The sequence below is a fragment of the Bactrocera latifrons genome, unplaced genomic scaffold (assembly GCF_001853355.1).
Source record: "Bactrocera latifrons isolate USDA-ARS-PBARC rearing strain unplaced genomic scaffold, ASM185335v1 scaffold_60, whole genome shotgun sequence".
Classification (NCBI taxonomy): Eukaryota; Metazoa; Arthropoda; class Insecta; order Diptera; family Tephritidae; genus Bactrocera; species Bactrocera latifrons.
Window position 1 is genome coordinate 1,500,198 of NW_017537268.1, and position 18,022 is coordinate 1,518,219.

The 18,022-nt window shown below is 42.4% G+C and overlaps 1 protein-coding gene across 1 annotated transcript; it reads right to left on the minus strand.

Annotated features, from left to right (window-relative positions):
- Positions 1-649: 649 nt before the first annotated feature.
- On the minus strand, positions 650-16,630 carry LOC108975033 (ubiquitin carboxyl-terminal hydrolase 34). The gene is made up of 26 exons (XM_018943255.1): positions 16,588-16,630; positions 15,168-16,385; positions 14,432-15,106; positions 14,322-14,376; positions 13,225-14,230; positions 12,728-13,152; positions 11,903-12,364; positions 11,572-11,841; positions 11,351-11,513; positions 9,368-11,290; positions 8,158-9,199; positions 7,995-8,091; positions 7,751-7,934; positions 7,156-7,685; positions 6,973-7,096; positions 6,725-6,912; positions 6,379-6,649; positions 6,106-6,288; positions 5,555-5,954; positions 5,389-5,485; positions 5,155-5,326; positions 4,876-5,066; positions 4,458-4,810; positions 3,606-4,383; positions 3,411-3,534; positions 650-3,075 (listed from the first exon to the last, which is right to left on the minus strand). The coding sequence occupies exons 1-26, from the start codon at positions 16,628-16,630 to the stop codon at positions 1,798-1,800; spliced, it is 12,252 nt and encodes a 4,083-aa protein (XP_018798800.1). The 3' UTR covers positions 650-1,797.
- Positions 16,631-18,022: the final 1,392 nt, after the last annotated feature.

Consider the following 18,022-nt stretch of genomic DNA (forward strand, 5'->3'; position numbering starts at 1 on the left):
TACAAATTCCATTAAACATGTTTACGTAAGCATAACCTTTAAGATTTCAATCTGCAATGAAAAACGACGATTATAACTGAAATCAACCATAAGAGTTATTAATACATGAGGAAAAACTGAATTTGTTTAATAAAGGATATATCAAATCTTGTATAATAAATACGAAGGGTAGATCAAATGTTAATGCCCACGTGCATGTATATGTATGTATGTATGTATGTTAAGGTGGCATTCAATACTAATAAGTTCGCGTTACCAAGGATAATATTTRAAGCSAATATAAAAAATGTCTTTCCTAATYAATCGATCAACAAACTCAAAAAGGGAAAATGTTCCTCGATAATTTGCTTAATTTGTAGCAATTGTTATGTATAAAATCTGCAAACACTTGTTTATATGTGTGTATTCATGAATGTAAGTATATGCAAGCAGTATAATTTATGTGTAAGAGTATATATATAAAATAACCAAATATGTATTTATTATAATGTGCAGCTGTGTTCATTTCTTGCCTTTTCGTTTATACTTTCAAATGCGTTGTTGTCTCTAATCGACTAATCAATATAATTTTGGAATAAATTTTGTGTTTTTTTATAATTTATTTTGCCTTTTTAAGTATGCTTTGCCATTGTGGCATTGCTRTTGTTTCTTTGTAGTCGAGCTTAACTAATTAACTTATAATATACATTCTGTTGATATTCATTATGTTTTTTTTTTAGTTTCTTTTTAATTTATTTTTATTTAATCTTATTAATTTTTTCTTTGTCGCTGTTCGGTCTATTCGATTATTATTTACAAACTTTCCAGTTTGAGACCAGTGTAGGAAAGAAGTCTAGGGTAAAAATCATTAAAGTATTCTCGTATATTACATAATCGTTAGGAGCGAAATCAGGTTGAATTCAAGATAGGCTTAAGTTAGAAAATAGGAACTTTGCTTATGACACATAAATTTTGAATGGAAGTTTATATAGATAATATGGGTGACATAATATGTTTCTTTGTAYAAATTTTGATTTGAAATTGCAGGCATTGGAGGAATGAGTACAAGTGCTCTTGCTGATCTCAAACTGAAAATTATGCAGTGAATAGCAATTTACGCTTTGCCTAATTAAAAATTCAGTTTATTTCTATTTTTTTTTATCCTCTCACAGCCAACCTTAGGTCAGCACGTTTTCGTTTCTACTTTTCACACATGTATGTATTTTTGACCTTGGGCCAGAAATTCTAATAGCATCATATATATTTTTTATTAGGTTAATATATTTATATGTTATATTGTAATACGTTGTTAAATCGTGTTACACAAACAAAATAATGGAAATCAAATTAATGCATAGCACTACTTTGACAGATAAAATAAATGTAAGAAAAAGAAAATAACATTCACTAAGCAGGCGTGGGTGTGTGTGTGTGTGCGTGTATGTGGTAAACACGAGCACACGAGTGTGGAAAATTCAAATTTCATTATATTATACATTTATGTAGTTCTACCTAGCTTAAGCAAAAGGTACTTTAAAATGTTGTAGGGCGACCATACAGAATAACGGTTCTTGCAACGATAATGAACTTTCAATATATCTAATGGGCTAATGATTTTAGTTTTAAGTAGGTAAAGGAAATAATTGACTGGCATAACAATATCTAAGTAAAAGTTAACAAATTGTTAYCGCCATTGCAAATAAATAGCGCATGCGCCGCGCCGCCTTCACTATGTCGCACTCAACTTTCAACTTAGTCGCGGCMCTATTCCAGCACTTTACCGAAAAACAAAATGTTTAGCAAATCATTGAATGATAACTAAATTTGTTGAGAATGTAGCGCGGCTGCGGTGGCCGCCGATATCGTGGGCGTTGGGTTCATTGTTGTTGTTGTTGTTGGCTGTGCCGCTGCTATTGGACTCGCGTTTGCCGTTAAGTCCCGCTCCTCCTTATCCGATRCTTTGATAGTGTGCAGCTTAGTCGGCGTGTTGTGGCCGTCACTTGAGTCTCCTGYCTTGGCGTCGTTTTGTGTCTTGCASTGCAATTTCTTCTCCTCACTTTTGTCAGGCATGGAATCGGTTCTGTTGCCAGCCGAGCCGRAAGAGGGTGATTGCGTAGTCGGTGCAACTGCAATACTTGTGCCTCTTTTGCATGCCGCTTCCGGTACATCCGCAGTCGGTTCACTCTCATCTCCGGCGCTGKGTGTATTGGGYGTTGGCGAGGTGCTGCACTCATCGCGTTGCATCAGCACCAGTATACTCTTGATGTATGTTTCCATGGTAAGCAAAAGTTTGATGCGTTTTTCATGCTCCTCGTACAGACGCACCTCCGTGGGCTTCTTTTGTATGCTCTTGCTCTGTTCTGCAGCGCTAGGGGTCGTAGAAGCACTGSCTTGGCTGCCACTAGCTGTGTTATCTTCAGCGTCCGGTTGGCTTTTCGTTAGTGTTGTAGACTTCTTCGTTTCTTCGTCGTTCTTCTTTTCTTTTTCCTCTGTTTCGTCTTTGTCGGTTTTTTCTGTGATTTTTTTGACAGTATGTTCCGCATCACTTTCGGCCTTTTCAACCGCAGGATCATCGCTTTTATTCGCACTATTACCACCGTTATCGCCGTTATCCTTGCTGTCGCCTAACGGAGCTTTATCTGTTTCCATAGCCTCTACTCCGTTCTTGACGTCCTTAACACACTTATTTGTGTCAGCTTCGCTATCCACCTCCATTTCAACGGTTTCAGTTGTTTCCTTCGTGACGCTCGATTTTGGTATGGGTGAGCTGCTTTTGACGCCCACAGTCGGACTTTTCGTACTACCTTCTTCAACCGATTTCGCTGCAGTTTTTTCAGCGTTACTTGAATTAGCTGCTTTGGGTTTCCTGTTTTGAGATATCTCCAATTCAGCTACTTCTTGATAGCGCGAACTCTTGTACAACAGTGCTTTTAGTGATCCTCTTAACTGCTTGCGGACGGAAGTCGGTATACCTGTACATTGTGCTATCACGCGGATGGCGAACAAATCGCCACAGAGATCATCTAGATCCTCCTTTGAGTGCATCGAATAACTGATAGTGTATAGCAGACGTGCAATGGGCAACTGGGCGGATATCTATATAATGGAGGAAAATGTAAAATGCATTAAATGTATATACATACATTTAAGGAGGTGCAGAAATCGACTTAATACACCCTTCTCTCATTATTGAAAGAAATTTATGACCAGACACCAATACGTAAACATTGGGTTACGCAGACCGGGTTTTAAATTTACAAATTAAATTGGAAACGTCTATTATACATTTAAAAGCGAATGAAAATTCTGTTTACTCATTCTATCATTTTGATATACACTTAAGTATATATATATATATATGTATATGTTAACCGTAAACCTTATCTCGATTATTGCAGGTGTTACTAACAACCGTTAGGTCTGTCACTTACCTTCGGATAATAGATTTCTAAGAAATTTCTTATGTAATGATCACTGAGCGAAACACGTTCGTCGCGCAAAATTATRTGTATATACTCCACAATGTATTGATTGTTGATTAGCAGCTCGGCGTATCTGTAAAACAGTAAAGAAMAGCATTTAGAGGTTTTTGAAATTAYACTTTACTAATAACTACGAAMACTTACTTGTTTGTGGTTTTGTTGTTGTAGATGCCCACCCAAAATTTGGGAAACAAGTTGAAGTGCAACGGTGCCGCCTCTATCGCCACCAAGCAGCTCAGTTTCACCAGAGTCTCGTTCAGTTGATTTGTGTTCACCGCCATGCGCATCATCACATCCAGGAAGTCATGATACGGACGATAGAATGCCTCCACCTGYGCGTCGTATTCGATATCGACACCCTTCTGTAGTATCTCACCATGTGGTATGCTCATCTGCACCATGGGACGAGGTGGACGTGGCGTGTTCTTCGACATGGTTGGCCACGGCGCTTTGGTGCCGCGTCGCGGAAAATACGGTCCCAGTGGTCCGATATTACTGGGCGCATTCGCCACGGACAAATGGCAGTTAATGAGTATGGGTGCCAGTATACTGGTCACATCTAAGCTGGGATTGCGCACCAACTCTTTGAGCACTTCGAGTGATAGACGGCAGATTTCCGGTGGATTAAATGTATTGAGAAATGTGGCCAGCCGTTTGACGGCGTCGGGCAAACGCTGTTGTTGCTGTTGCTGCTGCAACTGCTTCTTGCTAGCGCTAGCTGCTGCCGATGGCGCATCCAGGCGTGTGCTCATGCGCAGCGTGGTTAGTAGCAATACCAACTCGCTAAGGAGCTCCTGYAGATCGCCGGATACGTGACAGGCCGTTGCTTCGTGATGCATGGAATGTAGCGTATGCAGCGCCTCAAAACACATCTCGATGCCACCATTATAGATGACGAGCAGTCGGTCTTCGTCGTTGTCAACTGCGCATTTTTCATTTAAAATATATAAATTTATAACTTTGCATTGTGGTGGTGAAATCTACTGCTGATCTTACCCAAAATACGTAATGCATTTATGAGCGTGCCCCAGGAGACGCGCGCATCCAAWCCTGTCAAGTACGCTGAGAGTGTTGTGCGACGGAATGTAGACACTTCATGCTGCTCCTGTTCGCTGGCATCCGGATGACGCGCCGCAAACAATGCCATTAGCTTAAATAGCTCATCGACCGCTGCTGCGTACTGTGTCGGATGTGGCGTGATGTTCTTGAAAGCCCACTGCAAGTTCTGATGAGCGGCTAGTTGCCGTGTGAGTGCGCGACTCTGTTCGCAACATAAACGCAAGAGGCCATAATAGGCGGGTAGCATTGCGCGATTGTAGGCAACAATTTCCGAGTCGTCATGATCCGCTCTGTGTTAATTATGATTTAAAAAATTTTTCACACATAACTTTATTATTTGTGTCCGATTACTTACAGTATATAATTAAATGCAATATTTCGTGTTATTTCATGGCAATTGGCGACAATGAGCGCATTCTCCGGGCAATCGACAATCGAGTGATGCCAAAATGCGAGTAGCGCGTGCTTATTGTGATGTGCTGGAACGCTAGGCTCCGACARGCGCGGATGAAATAGATCCCATAGAGCGCGCATATACGGCCCAATCTGTAATCGTGCAATTAGTCATTGATATAATGTAAATGCCGTGTTAAGAAGKTGCAAATAACGGTATTATGATCAATATATAATTTACCATTAGTTTTTCAGTCTTTGAAACCATACAGTAACTAAGTAAGCTAAAGTAAGTTGTGAGCTTGGTAGTGCCGTGCACACCGATATCTGCATAAGCACGAGCCGGTCGCAGCAGGCGCAGTAACAGATTGATAATGTTGTGCAGTATAATTTGAGCGTCGCTATTCAAGTCGCTGCAACAAATATAAACCATATTATGTTATATTATTTATATTAAAATGTAGATTGAGCTCACCGATAGACGTGTGCCGACAGTTTATGCAGAGAATGTGTGCGAAAATTCGCCCTRAAAGGTTGCGATGGCACCAGTGACACCAGCAAGTACGCAGCAGCTATGAAATTAATCMATAAAACGCAAATTATTTTSAATATAGCGAATAACACGGGAGCAGCATACATACCGTTGCGCACGCGCGAATTATTGTGTGCCAGCAAATACTGCTCCACCCAATTATCAGCYGATTGCAATATCCAAGCATGTGCAATTTTATTTTTTGGCGCTTGGAAAGCGAGCCAATCGAGCGCCGACTGCGGGCAGTACTCCGCGGCGTCCCAAACACGCTGCAAAACCAGCTGGGAGAAACAAGGCAGACCGGAGGGACCACCTTGGGTTTCGGTAAGTAGCGTCAGTAGCTTGAAAAATGGACCACAAAGTTCCGTGTGCTTGGTTACAGACGAGAAGAGCATGGTGATTATTTGATTCGCCAAACGATCGTCCCAACGGCATAGTGCATGTATGAGGTGCTTGGTCTGATGTGGATTAATGTTATCCTTGATTTGTTGGTATAAGAACGGAAACCCCTGTTGTAAAAGGGAAATGGCAAAAATGGCAAAAATGTCAAGTATTCACATAACTACTTTGCAAAGCTTGAAGTAATCTGAATTACTTGATCAACATCAATTTATATTGATAAAAATATAATTATATATACATATATATATGATTTCTTACTTTGCCCCCGGCTATCGCATTGTAGTCTTTTGTGGAAAGTCGCAACCGGAAGTCTTGTCCGCGCGAACGCTCCACCAAATTCGCCACCAACGCAATCATTTTGTCCAACGATGCTGGACGTGTTTTGTCCACTGACAAAGCCTCATCTGACGAATTATCATCGTTATCGGAGCCAACATCGATCTGYGAACATATAGTAAGAATTTTCAATTATAAATTCCGCAAACTGTAGATTATTTCAATTCAGAAATATTTCATGCATACAGTACTTACACAGTCCTGTGTCTTGTTGCCCAAGTAAAAGTCGGCCACGCTCTTTATCACATTGATGCGCAGCAAAAACACCGTCTCCTCGTCGCCCATCCGTGAGAACTCGAAGAGCAGGCCAAAAAACTCCGACAAATGCCGCAAATGCGCTTTAGCACCGTGTTCCATTAGCAATATCAGGGAGCTAATGAAACGTGTTACGCACGAAGCGTTGCCCATTACCTCTTTGCCATCGTCATCGGTATCAGTTTTCAAATACAAATGCGCATGCGAAGATCTACAAATGAAGCAAGCAATTATTATATAGAAAAACCTTTAAAAAAAATAGTTAAACTCGATGGCGTTTACGTGCCTTAGCCTTTGTATGACATGTATAACTAGCCTTTGAAACATTTGGCGCACCATTTGATTGGGGCATTGTATGAGCACTTGCACGGGCCACCACGGTTCAATGGACATGTGTGTGAGGAACCATTCGCAGGCTTCTTGGCTGGCGTTAAATTGCTTTGTCAGCAACTCAATCCAGGGCACCATTGTGGGCTACAACGAAGAAGCGACAGTTAAATTGCGCACAAATAARGAAGGAATATTACAAACTACCTTCTCCTTGGCGTGTATGAAGGTTTCTATAAAGAACGAAACGGACAACTTGGCTGCCATGCAAGTGACATCGGTTTGCGCCAGCAGTGTTTGTGGAATGTGACCGCATATTTGCCACATAAAACTGGAAATTTAAAATTTTTACATATGCAAAATCAACAGAGGAAATTGAGTAAATTTTACTTGAAATATGTATGCTCGAATATGTTGCGATCCTGCAGGAACTGTCGATTATCCTGCCATATCCAGTCCTCGAGTTCTTTATTTAAGATTGGTATCTGCATGCGCGTGTGTTTAACGGCAGCCTCCGTGGTCGACTTTGTGCTTGCAGCCGTTGCAGCTGCGGCGGAKGTGGACGCCTGTGGCTCATTACTTGTTGCGTCAGAACTGCTCGTATCCGGCTTTTCGCTCGGCGAGTTATTCRACTCAATGATGGTCATTTTAGCGTTGCTCTTTGCGTTCTCATCTGTTTCCTTGTCATCAGTTTTKTCGCTGTCTGACTTAACCGTTAACTCTTCAYCATCTTTTAGTGCACTAGCTTTCTCGGTGGCCTCTGYTGTGCGTGAACTCGCTGTTGGTGATGCCAAGAGCTCAGAGTGTCGCTGTTTTAAATGCTCTGGCAGACGTCTCTCGTAAAATAACATATAGGCCGARTTGGTCTTCTCGAAACTAAAGTCCATATATTTCTCCGTTACAGAATCGTAAGTTTTGCTCTGAAAAATTTTGGTAAACATAATAATAAAGTATTTAGAGAGTTGACGTAACCACTGCTACTTACTGTCATTTCGCCACCAAAGCATTCGGCCGCAATTTGCGAAGGATCAAACGGTTTCACCTCAGCATCGTTGAATAGGAACCARCGATCGTGTTGCAGCGCCGATTTGTTCCGTTCCTTAATAAAACTGTAGTAATGACCGCCATCTGCCGTGCCCGTGTGTACAGTTACACCAACCAGCTCATATCTATAAGGTCATAATAGTTGATTTTGCGGCACAGTTTTGCTTTATKCACTGATTACTTACTCAAGACACTCCTCAAAATCGTCATCCGTAGCTTTGTTGGCATCTACARCGTTCGCTTTCTTATTTTCCTGTTCTTGTTTGCGTTTTTCACGCTCCTCTGTAACACAGAAACCAAATGTTAGAGAATTATTATTTGCTTAGAGCATAGATATACGGAACTTACCCTTATATTGGTGCGGCATTAGCGTCTTCTCCACATAGTCGGTCATATTTAAGAGCATGGGAAATGAGAAGTGTGTGTTTACTTTCTCTTTCAGCATTGTCACCATATTGAAGGTGTATCGCATCGTGTTGAAGCACAATATTTGTGGTAGCTTCTTGAAGCAGGCGCGTTTTTCGGCACGCACCTTCTTGCCGCACTGTGAGCATGTGTACATATTGTCGCCTTCGAGTGTGTCCTTGACGGTGACCTCATCCAGCGATTCCTGTAGATTACGCATATCAGCAACCTGACAACGTACCGTGTAGAACTCCTCAGCTGTGCGCGACACGTGTCCACAGTCGAGCGACACCACATTATTACTGAGGGTTCCGCAAAATAGACGCTTTACAAGATCTTTCAGCTCCGGGGTCATCTCTTCCAACTTGGAGACAAGATCTATAAAGAATTCCGCCATATCCTTTTGTTCGCCCGTATTTAACGGTTGATGATCCATCTGATAAACGCGACAGAAGGATCGGGGATTATATGCTTTACGTTCCGATTCAAGCAAATAGGCGAACATGCGTTGTAGCTCCAAAAGTGTGGGTCCATGCTTTTGTGCGCCCGTCGGCGGCACATTCAGAATGGCCGCACGTGCCTGTGGCATCATATACAGATGTTGTATACACGAGGCCATGTAACAAGTGGCACCTAAATTCGTTAAACCCACGTAGCCGCACTCGGAACGGCCTTCATCGCGTGGCCAATARTCCCACGGATATGGAGCCTTAACGCCGGGTGTGTGCTGTGCTAAGAGCTTCGCATGCAAGAACACATAATTCTTGGGACAATTCTTACACAACTCCACCAATAAGTCATAAGCGGCAGCTCGCGATGTAGCCGATTTACACTTCGGCTTGTGTCGGTTCAACGGCGATGGCATGTCAAAGAGAAACTCAAATATTTTATCAATGAATTGTAATGCCGAACCGCTGAACTTGAAGGTTGGATCGTATTTAACGAAATTCGACATTAAATTAATGAGTCCAACGAGGCCATCATCCTGTARAAATAAGAAAACAACAAATATTGCGTTGTTAAAAATAAACTAAGCTTCTATAATTGTAGTCTCTGACTTAAATAATTTAAAATTATAAATATGAGATTAAGATCTTCAAAATGACAAAAAAAAAAAAAACGATTGCATACWTTAGTGTTGAGAAAATCCTACCTGATAGCCATGTCGGGTTTCAAAGAAATCACGTGTCAGTATGCTTTGTGAAACAGACTGGCACAAGCGTTCAATATCAATAGCCTCTCCTTCGCTTTCGCCATCCAGTGAGCACTTTACCATATCCGGTGTCATGGTGTCTACAAGCCGTGCGAGCAGCCAAAAGTAGTCTCGRCACGCCGGTCCATACGGCTCCTTACCCTCATCCGACAGTAAATACTGCGTGTGCTGCACGTAAGACGTCATCTTCTCSGCAAGCGGTAAGAASGAGATAAGCTTACGCAATAATGGCGCTAAGAGCACTTGGTAGCTTTGCGCATTGCCCAAACAAATGCGATAGAGTCCAGCGCATATTTCACGCCTTACCGCCGGCTCGGGATCCTCCAGTATGAATTTTTGTACCCAATTACAATAGTCCGGCTGAGTCCAAAGTAGGCGACGAGCCTCTGCGGATGCGTGAACAAAGCTCACCATTATATTCATAGTGAATTGTACGACCTGCGCGCGCCCCCAGAACCCAGTACGCAAATGGTGATATTGGTATGGATACTGATATTGATATTGTGTGGTCGGTATCAGCGCGGCATAGTTCTGATAGGCCTCGTCGTTGAGTATAGAAGCAAGACGGCGCAGACACGGATCTACATTCATTAGTTCAAGCATAAAAGCATGTGGACGTGAAACTACCACATGCATATCTTCGGCCTGCACTTCTTCGAAACCCAAGAGCCAGAGCACGCGCAGAAGGCTAGCCAAACAATCGTGGCGCCACTCGTTGAGCATTTCGCGAGGATGAGAGCTTTGCTGCAGCTGACCGGAAATGAAGATCTCATAAAGCAAACGCAAGCCGCCGCAACGAACAAACACCTCACTCCATTTCAGGTCATGGGCGGTACGTGCATTGCCAGCTGTTGYTACGCATGCGCCACCGCTTGTACTATTCGTGCCGCCGACAGCAGAACCACTGCCAGTATCCACAGCGCTGATCGTGAGTCGACTCTCCTTCTCATCACTCAAGTTGGCATTGCTATCGCTACGTTTCAGCCGTTTATTAGGACGTCCCGCCAATGGTTGATTGTTTTCCTTGTCATGATTTGGCATATCCTCACTGGCCACATCATCGCTRGCACTACCGCCATCCTTTTGTACAGTATTTTCGAAGTTTTCCTTGTGCGACAGAGACTCCAATGCTGTTCCAGCGCTACTGCCACTACCACTACCGCTGCCGCTACCACTACCACTGCAGCTGCTGCTGCCGCCACTGCTATTGCCACTGTTGTTGCGTTTATTTTCGTCTTTTGCGTTTGAGTTTTCGTTGCTATTCCGACGACGGCTCGAGCTACGTTTCGAAGTTCCACTACCGCCCTTACTACTACGTACGTATTGATCCATTGGTATCACATTGCCGTTAACACCACCGCCACCAAAGCCACAACATGTCGAATTATTGCCAGCTGCACCTTTGTGCTGTAACACACTGTTCACCGTAAGACTCTCCACGATGTGCAATGAGTACATGAATTTTTGCAAATTATTGGCATCGAGCAACTCGTTCAATTTCTGTTTGATTTCTTTGCGTTTATTTGCTTGCTCCTCTTCGCTGTTKAGTCGCTCGAACACGTTCAAATCATTACTGAGTCCCTTAAATGCGTCCAGTATTAGTGGATTCGTTGGCAGTATGGCCAGTATGTCCCACACTCGTCTCGACAGCAATTGGGCTTTGGTGTGCATTTGTAAATTGCTATTTTGCGGCTTCATATCGCCCAATGTCTGCATCAARCAGAAGAGCTTCTCAAAGTAGCGCGGCTGCAGTAATAATACTGTTGGTAAACATTCTTTCGGCGGTGGGGGCTGCATGGATGGGTGATCGAGATTCGTCTCCTTGCGTCGGGCACCTCGGCCACCCAGCGAYACATAAACGATCTGAAATTAAAAGTAAACAGGTTAGCAATGTAATTAAAAATAAAAGTATTCTCTACTAACCTGGTTGTCCTTGAAGCCTGCATCACCCAGACTGCGCTCATCATAATCAGAAGTCAACTCTTGGCCTTGCGTTATTATACGTAACGGACCGTCGCTCAGTAAAAGACCTAAAACTGGCGCCGACACGCCGCTGCTGCTGGTGGTGACTTGTAGATTTTCCCACCTTCAAAAATAAATTTCATTCTCAATTGTAGCATAAGAAAATACTGAAGCAGACCTACCATTTCGATATCTCAGCTTTCAGTTCGGCAATTAAATCGCACGCATGCATGTGTAGGACGGATTTTTCGGAGAGCCCAGCCGGTTGCAAGACGATACGGATGGCCGGCCCAGCGGCCTCATTCTTCAGATTGCTATGCGAGCAGACACCTTTACCCTCAATGGCCCAGCGACGCAAATGGAATGCATACCGCCGACGGAATGTTTCCAAATGTGTATTGAGTAGCATCAAGCCACGCTGGACACACATCAATGCGTTCTCATCCTCATTGCTGCARGGTGTAAAAACACTTCAATTTTTAATACACGACACAAAATTGTGTTTATACAAACCTTTCCAAAGTATTAGTCGCTTGCACCAAATTATCCATGCACTGGGACACAAACTCCTTTTCCAAGCGCAACTGTTGCCCCATGTAGTACATGTTGATGTATTGAATAGCGGCCAGAGACACTTCGGTGTTGTGTGCACGCAAGGCGATCTTCCACAGATGATACATACCGACTATATTTGCGGATGTCGATGATATTGAGTCGGTTTGCTTTTCGTAGTGAGCAATAGCCATTCGAGCCAAACTGCACAGCTGTTGAAAGAGGCCCAGCGCCACCATGGAGAACTCTTCCGGTCGCAATTCAGGTAGCTTCTTCAAATACAAATGCTGTAGCGCATCAATACCCAGAGCATGCTGRTCACCGCCCTTTGCCTGACTCTGTAGCCACGAAAAATAACAATCGGCACATTCGCTATCATGCGCCAGCCACTCCCACAATGCATCCACTTGCTCCAAAGTTAACCTAAAAATGTGTATTGACATAAAAATTACCGATTTAATTTAATATACAATAATTATATATGAGCCCTTTGAAATATCACGGTGGTTTGACTATACAAACACGTTCCCAAGATTTCGGTTAATTTACGTGCTTTATTTAAATGTTTTTTGAAAGTGTTCGAGCGAGCTAAAAATCTTWAAAAATTAAATCAATACTGAAGTTTAAGTATATTTATGCTCAAACAGTTGACACAAACTACCGTTATATAAAAAACAGAAGAATTAGACCTAAACAAGGTATCCTTGCACCGGAATTTATACGGCATTATTATTATTAAAAAAAAAATAAAAAATTTTGAAAGAAATGGAACCTTCTTGAACTCACCGAAACGTTTTTGGCGATCCTAACGTTGAAAATATGGAAGACAAGAAATGCAAACGCACAGACACTTGTGTCTTATGTGAATACATAATCGCTTCGGGCGGTGTTTCGCCACCACCGGTCACCTTGTTTTGCTGCTCTGCATGACGTTTAGCATAAAATTTGATGTTATTAAAGAAATGATACATCATACGATGCTGACGCTCGGCCCACATTGTCACATGATGTGTGTCGGCCGGGCGAAAGTGCTGAAATGAAGCGAAGAGCTTAGGCAACAAGCGCAGACTCACGACAACGCTGCGATTGCTGGCCAAGTTCTGTAGGCAACCCTCAATGAATTTCGTACGCAATTGTCGATCCATACTAAAGCATAGCAGTGTGGCCAGCGCTTTTTCAGCCTCAAGTGCTAGGGTTTCGCCCAACTGAAACTGTGAGAAATATAAAAAGGAGGCATGAGTTAAGCAATTTTCCAAATTGGTTTCTTGCGATTAGCTACATACAATTTTGTCATCTTGCAGCAAATCCCAAAGCAAAGTGTTGCCCGGCTGACAGACATCGTTGATTTTGAAAGAAGGCTGTTGTGTTTGTGGTGGTGTCTGTTGCGGTGACAACGGTATTGCCTGCGCGCCACTTTGCTGTGGTTGTTGCACGCCACTCTGCAACACGCGCCCCGCAAACTGCGCCTGGGGCGATATAGCCTTAGCGCTGTTGCCCAASATGTCACCATCGCCGGTGTCTCCAGTGCGCCGCACCATTACTGCTGCCAGCGCTGCGGCAATAGCAGCGGCGTTGACATTCGCAACTTGTTGCTGTATCTCGGTGTCCACACGCGCTGCCACGGCAGCCACTGCGGCTGCATTCGTAGCGSTGTCATTAGCGCCCGTTACAAGATCCGCAGAGTCGGCATCAACTGACTTTTGTTGTTGCAATTGTTGATGTTGTTGTTGTTGAATACTCGAATGTGCCGCAGCCATAGCAGCGGCGGCAAATGCGGGCGGTACGCAATTATGCGATACCCGCAGCGCATGCAGTTGACTCAATTCCTCCTCGCACGGCGACACATCCTCGTCATCAAAGTCGGCCATATTCTTTTCGGATTTGTTACTCATAGGCGACGAATACCCGTCGATTTCGGCCCCATTCAGAAGTTCACTAATATGAGTCTCATCGATGGCGCGTATGTAAGGGCCCTCACCACGCAAATGTTTCAATACGGCGCTGGGCACAACTTGACCGCCGGTGTCGCTGCAGTCATCGCTGTCATTTAGTACCTCGCCATCAGCTTCGTCGGCATCGTCAGCATCATCACTGCTAGGATCTTCATCCTCGCCGCCATCCCAAATAGCTTCAACAATTTCGTGCGCCAACCGGGTAAGCGGCAAATTGCTGTTTTTTCGACGCTTCCGTGACTTCTTACGATGCAATTGTACATCCAGTGCGGCTTGTTGCAGATCTTCCTCGCTACTAGAATTATCAATAATATTCACAATGCGGTGATTTTGCATCCTGCGTTATTGAAAAGTATTGTAATAAAAATAAGGGTAGAATTATGTTCAAGTCACAATTTATTAAGATGAACTTATATTTTAGCACTCACTTAATATCGATCTTTTTATTTATCAAGTCCTCAACATTTGAGCGRTTTCCTTTATCTGCAGATTATAAGTGGTAATTAAAAGAATATTAACGGCAGTTACCATAAATCACCTTCAGAACTGGCTTCACAGACGTGACGCCTATGACGAGCTTGCTTACAAGGTGGGGGTGCCCCGGTGTCCGAACCCACATTTTCWATRTCAATCGGGCTTTTACGGGTGCCACTGGCTAGGCTACTATCATCACCATTGCCGGGATCATCGTCAGAATTACTGCCGTCCATGCTGCCGCTGTCTGAACTGGAAGCAGTCACATGGGCGGCCAATAGATGATCCTGCATCATGGTCATCTGTGCGCGAGAATTATCTCGAGACCAAATAAGTTTTGTAAGTGCYGATGCAATATAAATACTCTGCTCCGTGTGCTCCTTAGGATCCATGCGACAAAGTAATGAATACAAATGCATGGCTGGACGAGGTGCCAGGTTTTTCACCAATGCCGGCAATATATCAAAAATTGTCTTGGAACAATGTTTAAGTTGAGTAGCTTGCCATATCAGTTTGATRTGCTCTTCGGTAATTTGGTTTTCCACTGCTAGGAAATTCAGAACTACATGCGCCTGTTTTATTACTTCGACATGTAGATTCGGTCCGAAGAGATGTTGTATAATYTGATTTTCTGTTAGCCAGTTTGCGATTTTCTGTCCCACAATTTCCACCTCGCCAACAGTTTCAGTGGTGCATATCTCGTTGAATAAATTTATGTGTGCATTTATCTGTGCCATACCTATGGAGAAATAATAACCARAATATAATTTATAGAAACTGCTATAATTGAAAAGTCTCACCTGCCAAACGCATTGTTAGCGTAGTTGATGTAAAATACTTAAATGCCAGTGCTAGGCCCTCAACATCGAAAGTGACTGACGCATCTAGCGGATCACGCACAGCAGACCATACAAAGTCAGCCATCGCTCGTGTGGCTGCGGAGCGTAAATTTTGATCCGACAACTTGCACATRTACTGCAACACCCGGCTACGCAACGGTACAAATAACTGAACAATGCAGCTGTAATTTAACCACAGTTTTATATTTGAAACCGTGGCAGTAATTGCCTGGGCAGTAGTGACAGGAAGATCYGGCTGTTCAAAGCACAACATCATTGCAGCGAAACCACCCGAATTGCAAAACAACGTTATATTACGGAGCAAATAAACCGGTATCTCATTGTCGTGTAAATCACAAAAGATTGCCAAATGTTGCGCCTCTTCAGCAGAAATATCATCCAGACGAGCGTGCGTGCCGTGTTTATAAGCAATATACAATGGGAAATTCAACAGAAACACTTTTGACACTAATATGAAGAGCTTTTCTACTTCTGGCAATATCCATGGTTCCTCAGTTATTTGAGATAGTGAAGTTGATGGTGATCCACTGTTTAAATTAGATTTGTAAGAATTCGATAGTTCAGCATTTTGTGCGGCACCTCCTAATGAAATATTTGAGTTCGATTGTGGTAGGTGCATTGACGGTGCGGGGGGTGGCGGTGATGTTGGAATWATTGGTGAATTAACGCTGCGTGATGAAGGTGAAACACAAGGTGGAGATGAACTTGCATCTCTTTTAGGTTTCTTGCGCTCATTCTTCTCTTCAGTATCACCAACTTCATCCTCAATATTTCGTTTTGGAACTTCCACTGCCGAATCTATAGAATCTTTATCAGCGTTATTATTTGATGTTAAATTTGTTCCTTTGTCTGAAGTGCCAGCACCTGCCATTTGCGCATTGGCCTGTGCMTGAGCTGCAGCAGATGTTGACTGGCCCAAACTGCATGCTGTCAACCGCTTGTAGTCATCAATTAAACGTTCAATATGCTTTAAATGGTGTACTGCCAAACATATCATGGATTGAACTACAAGATTAAAGCGTTCAAAGTTTTTCGGATCCCGATATAAACACATGCATTGGCGTTGTGGCCATGCTTGTATATAACCGAAAGCTGTTTCAATCTCGCTTTTTAAAAGAATCGAATGTTTTGCATCGTTGCTGGTTATACGAACTTCATCTGAGAATTAAAAAAATGTAAAAAAAAAGTTTAAGCAAAATATTTTCATTTCAAAGTTACTTATTGGCATGGCTTGTGTATGTACCCCGCCCTCTCTGTGACCTACTACGGTATAGGTATAGACTCAAAAACTCGTTGTCATTAACAACTTACCGGCGAAACGATTAAAATTTAAGTATTTTCAATATGATTCAATACTTACACGACTCCAGCAAATGCAGAAAATCTGAGCAAACGTCACACATTGTTCCACTTTATAATTATTGTTACACGCTCAGATCTCCGCCACCCTCTTTGTGGCCGTAGTTGCACTTTGCAATTACACTTGTTTGCTGTCGATGCGGTGGAGCTACCGCTACCGTTGGTTCGTCTTTTATTCAGCCACAACGGCCGCTCCGACGTTGTCTTTTTCTGTGCTGTTGTGGTCGTTGCTGCTGCCGTTGTCTCTGCTTCTGTATTTGCTTGTATTGGTCGGAGTATACAATTACTACCTTAGCCGAGTTTCTTTGCTTGCTACACTGCCTCGTCGGGATTTTCACTACTGCGACTCCCATTTACTCAAAAAGATATCGTTGAATACAATTCCTTGCATTTCAGCATTCGTCAATGCAACAATCTTTTATTTCAATTGATGATATTTTTTCGAAATAACAATTTTTCACACAAGAATTTTTCCTTTCCTTTCTTCTCGCGCAGAATTCCTCACTTTTCACTTTTTGACGCTTTTCGTGTCTTTTTCTTATCGTTACATTTGCTGCTTTTGAGAAATGAGARGTGGAAGAAGTCGATGAACGTTATTCCCCAGCAGGTTGCCAGATGTCCTTTTCAAATACACCACCCACTACCTACTACCAGCCGAAACAAGAATCATKATTGTATATATCGCTTCAATCAAAAAAATATGTCATTACAACTTAATACATTTCGAATTTTCCATTATTGTGACTATTTCCATTTGAGGTATTCAGTGATTATTTGAAAATCTCGCATTTATGTATATAATTCTGACGTTTCCATTAAAATATATATGTTTAGATACGTGACTACGGTAACATGATTACTTACTACCTGAGTATGAATCCTTTCTATCTGGTATAGTAGGTAACGAATATAGTCACAGTATTTGTTGTTGTAGTGGCAGTTAAGATGCTGGCGACAGACCTTGATACAGTCACTTACATGGAGGCAGTTGTATCGGGAACGGAACGGAACGGCCACATACTTTGTTATTGATTAATATTTCTTTTTCATTCCAATTTTAACATATAAAAACGCCCCTTACTACAAAAGAARCCTCTTCATGTAACTTTTTCAAACAATAATTCTGCGTCTCCTATTAATATACATAGCCACTCTATTGATACTTTTATTTTTCGACTTTTATTTGATAACTTCACAAATATTTCTATTTTCGAAAGAATTAAATACTTTCGAACTCACTTAAAATACTGTCATGAATTTCAAAATATTTAATTTGTTCCATTTGTGGCAACTCTCTGCTGAATGCATATTTGTGAAATTGCATTTACTTGACATTCGCAAAATGTCAAAGTAATTGAATATTTGCATTTRGACGATTATTTAGTATTTTCGCAGCTTAGGGTTGCAATTATTATTCCTAAATTGTTWACATATAT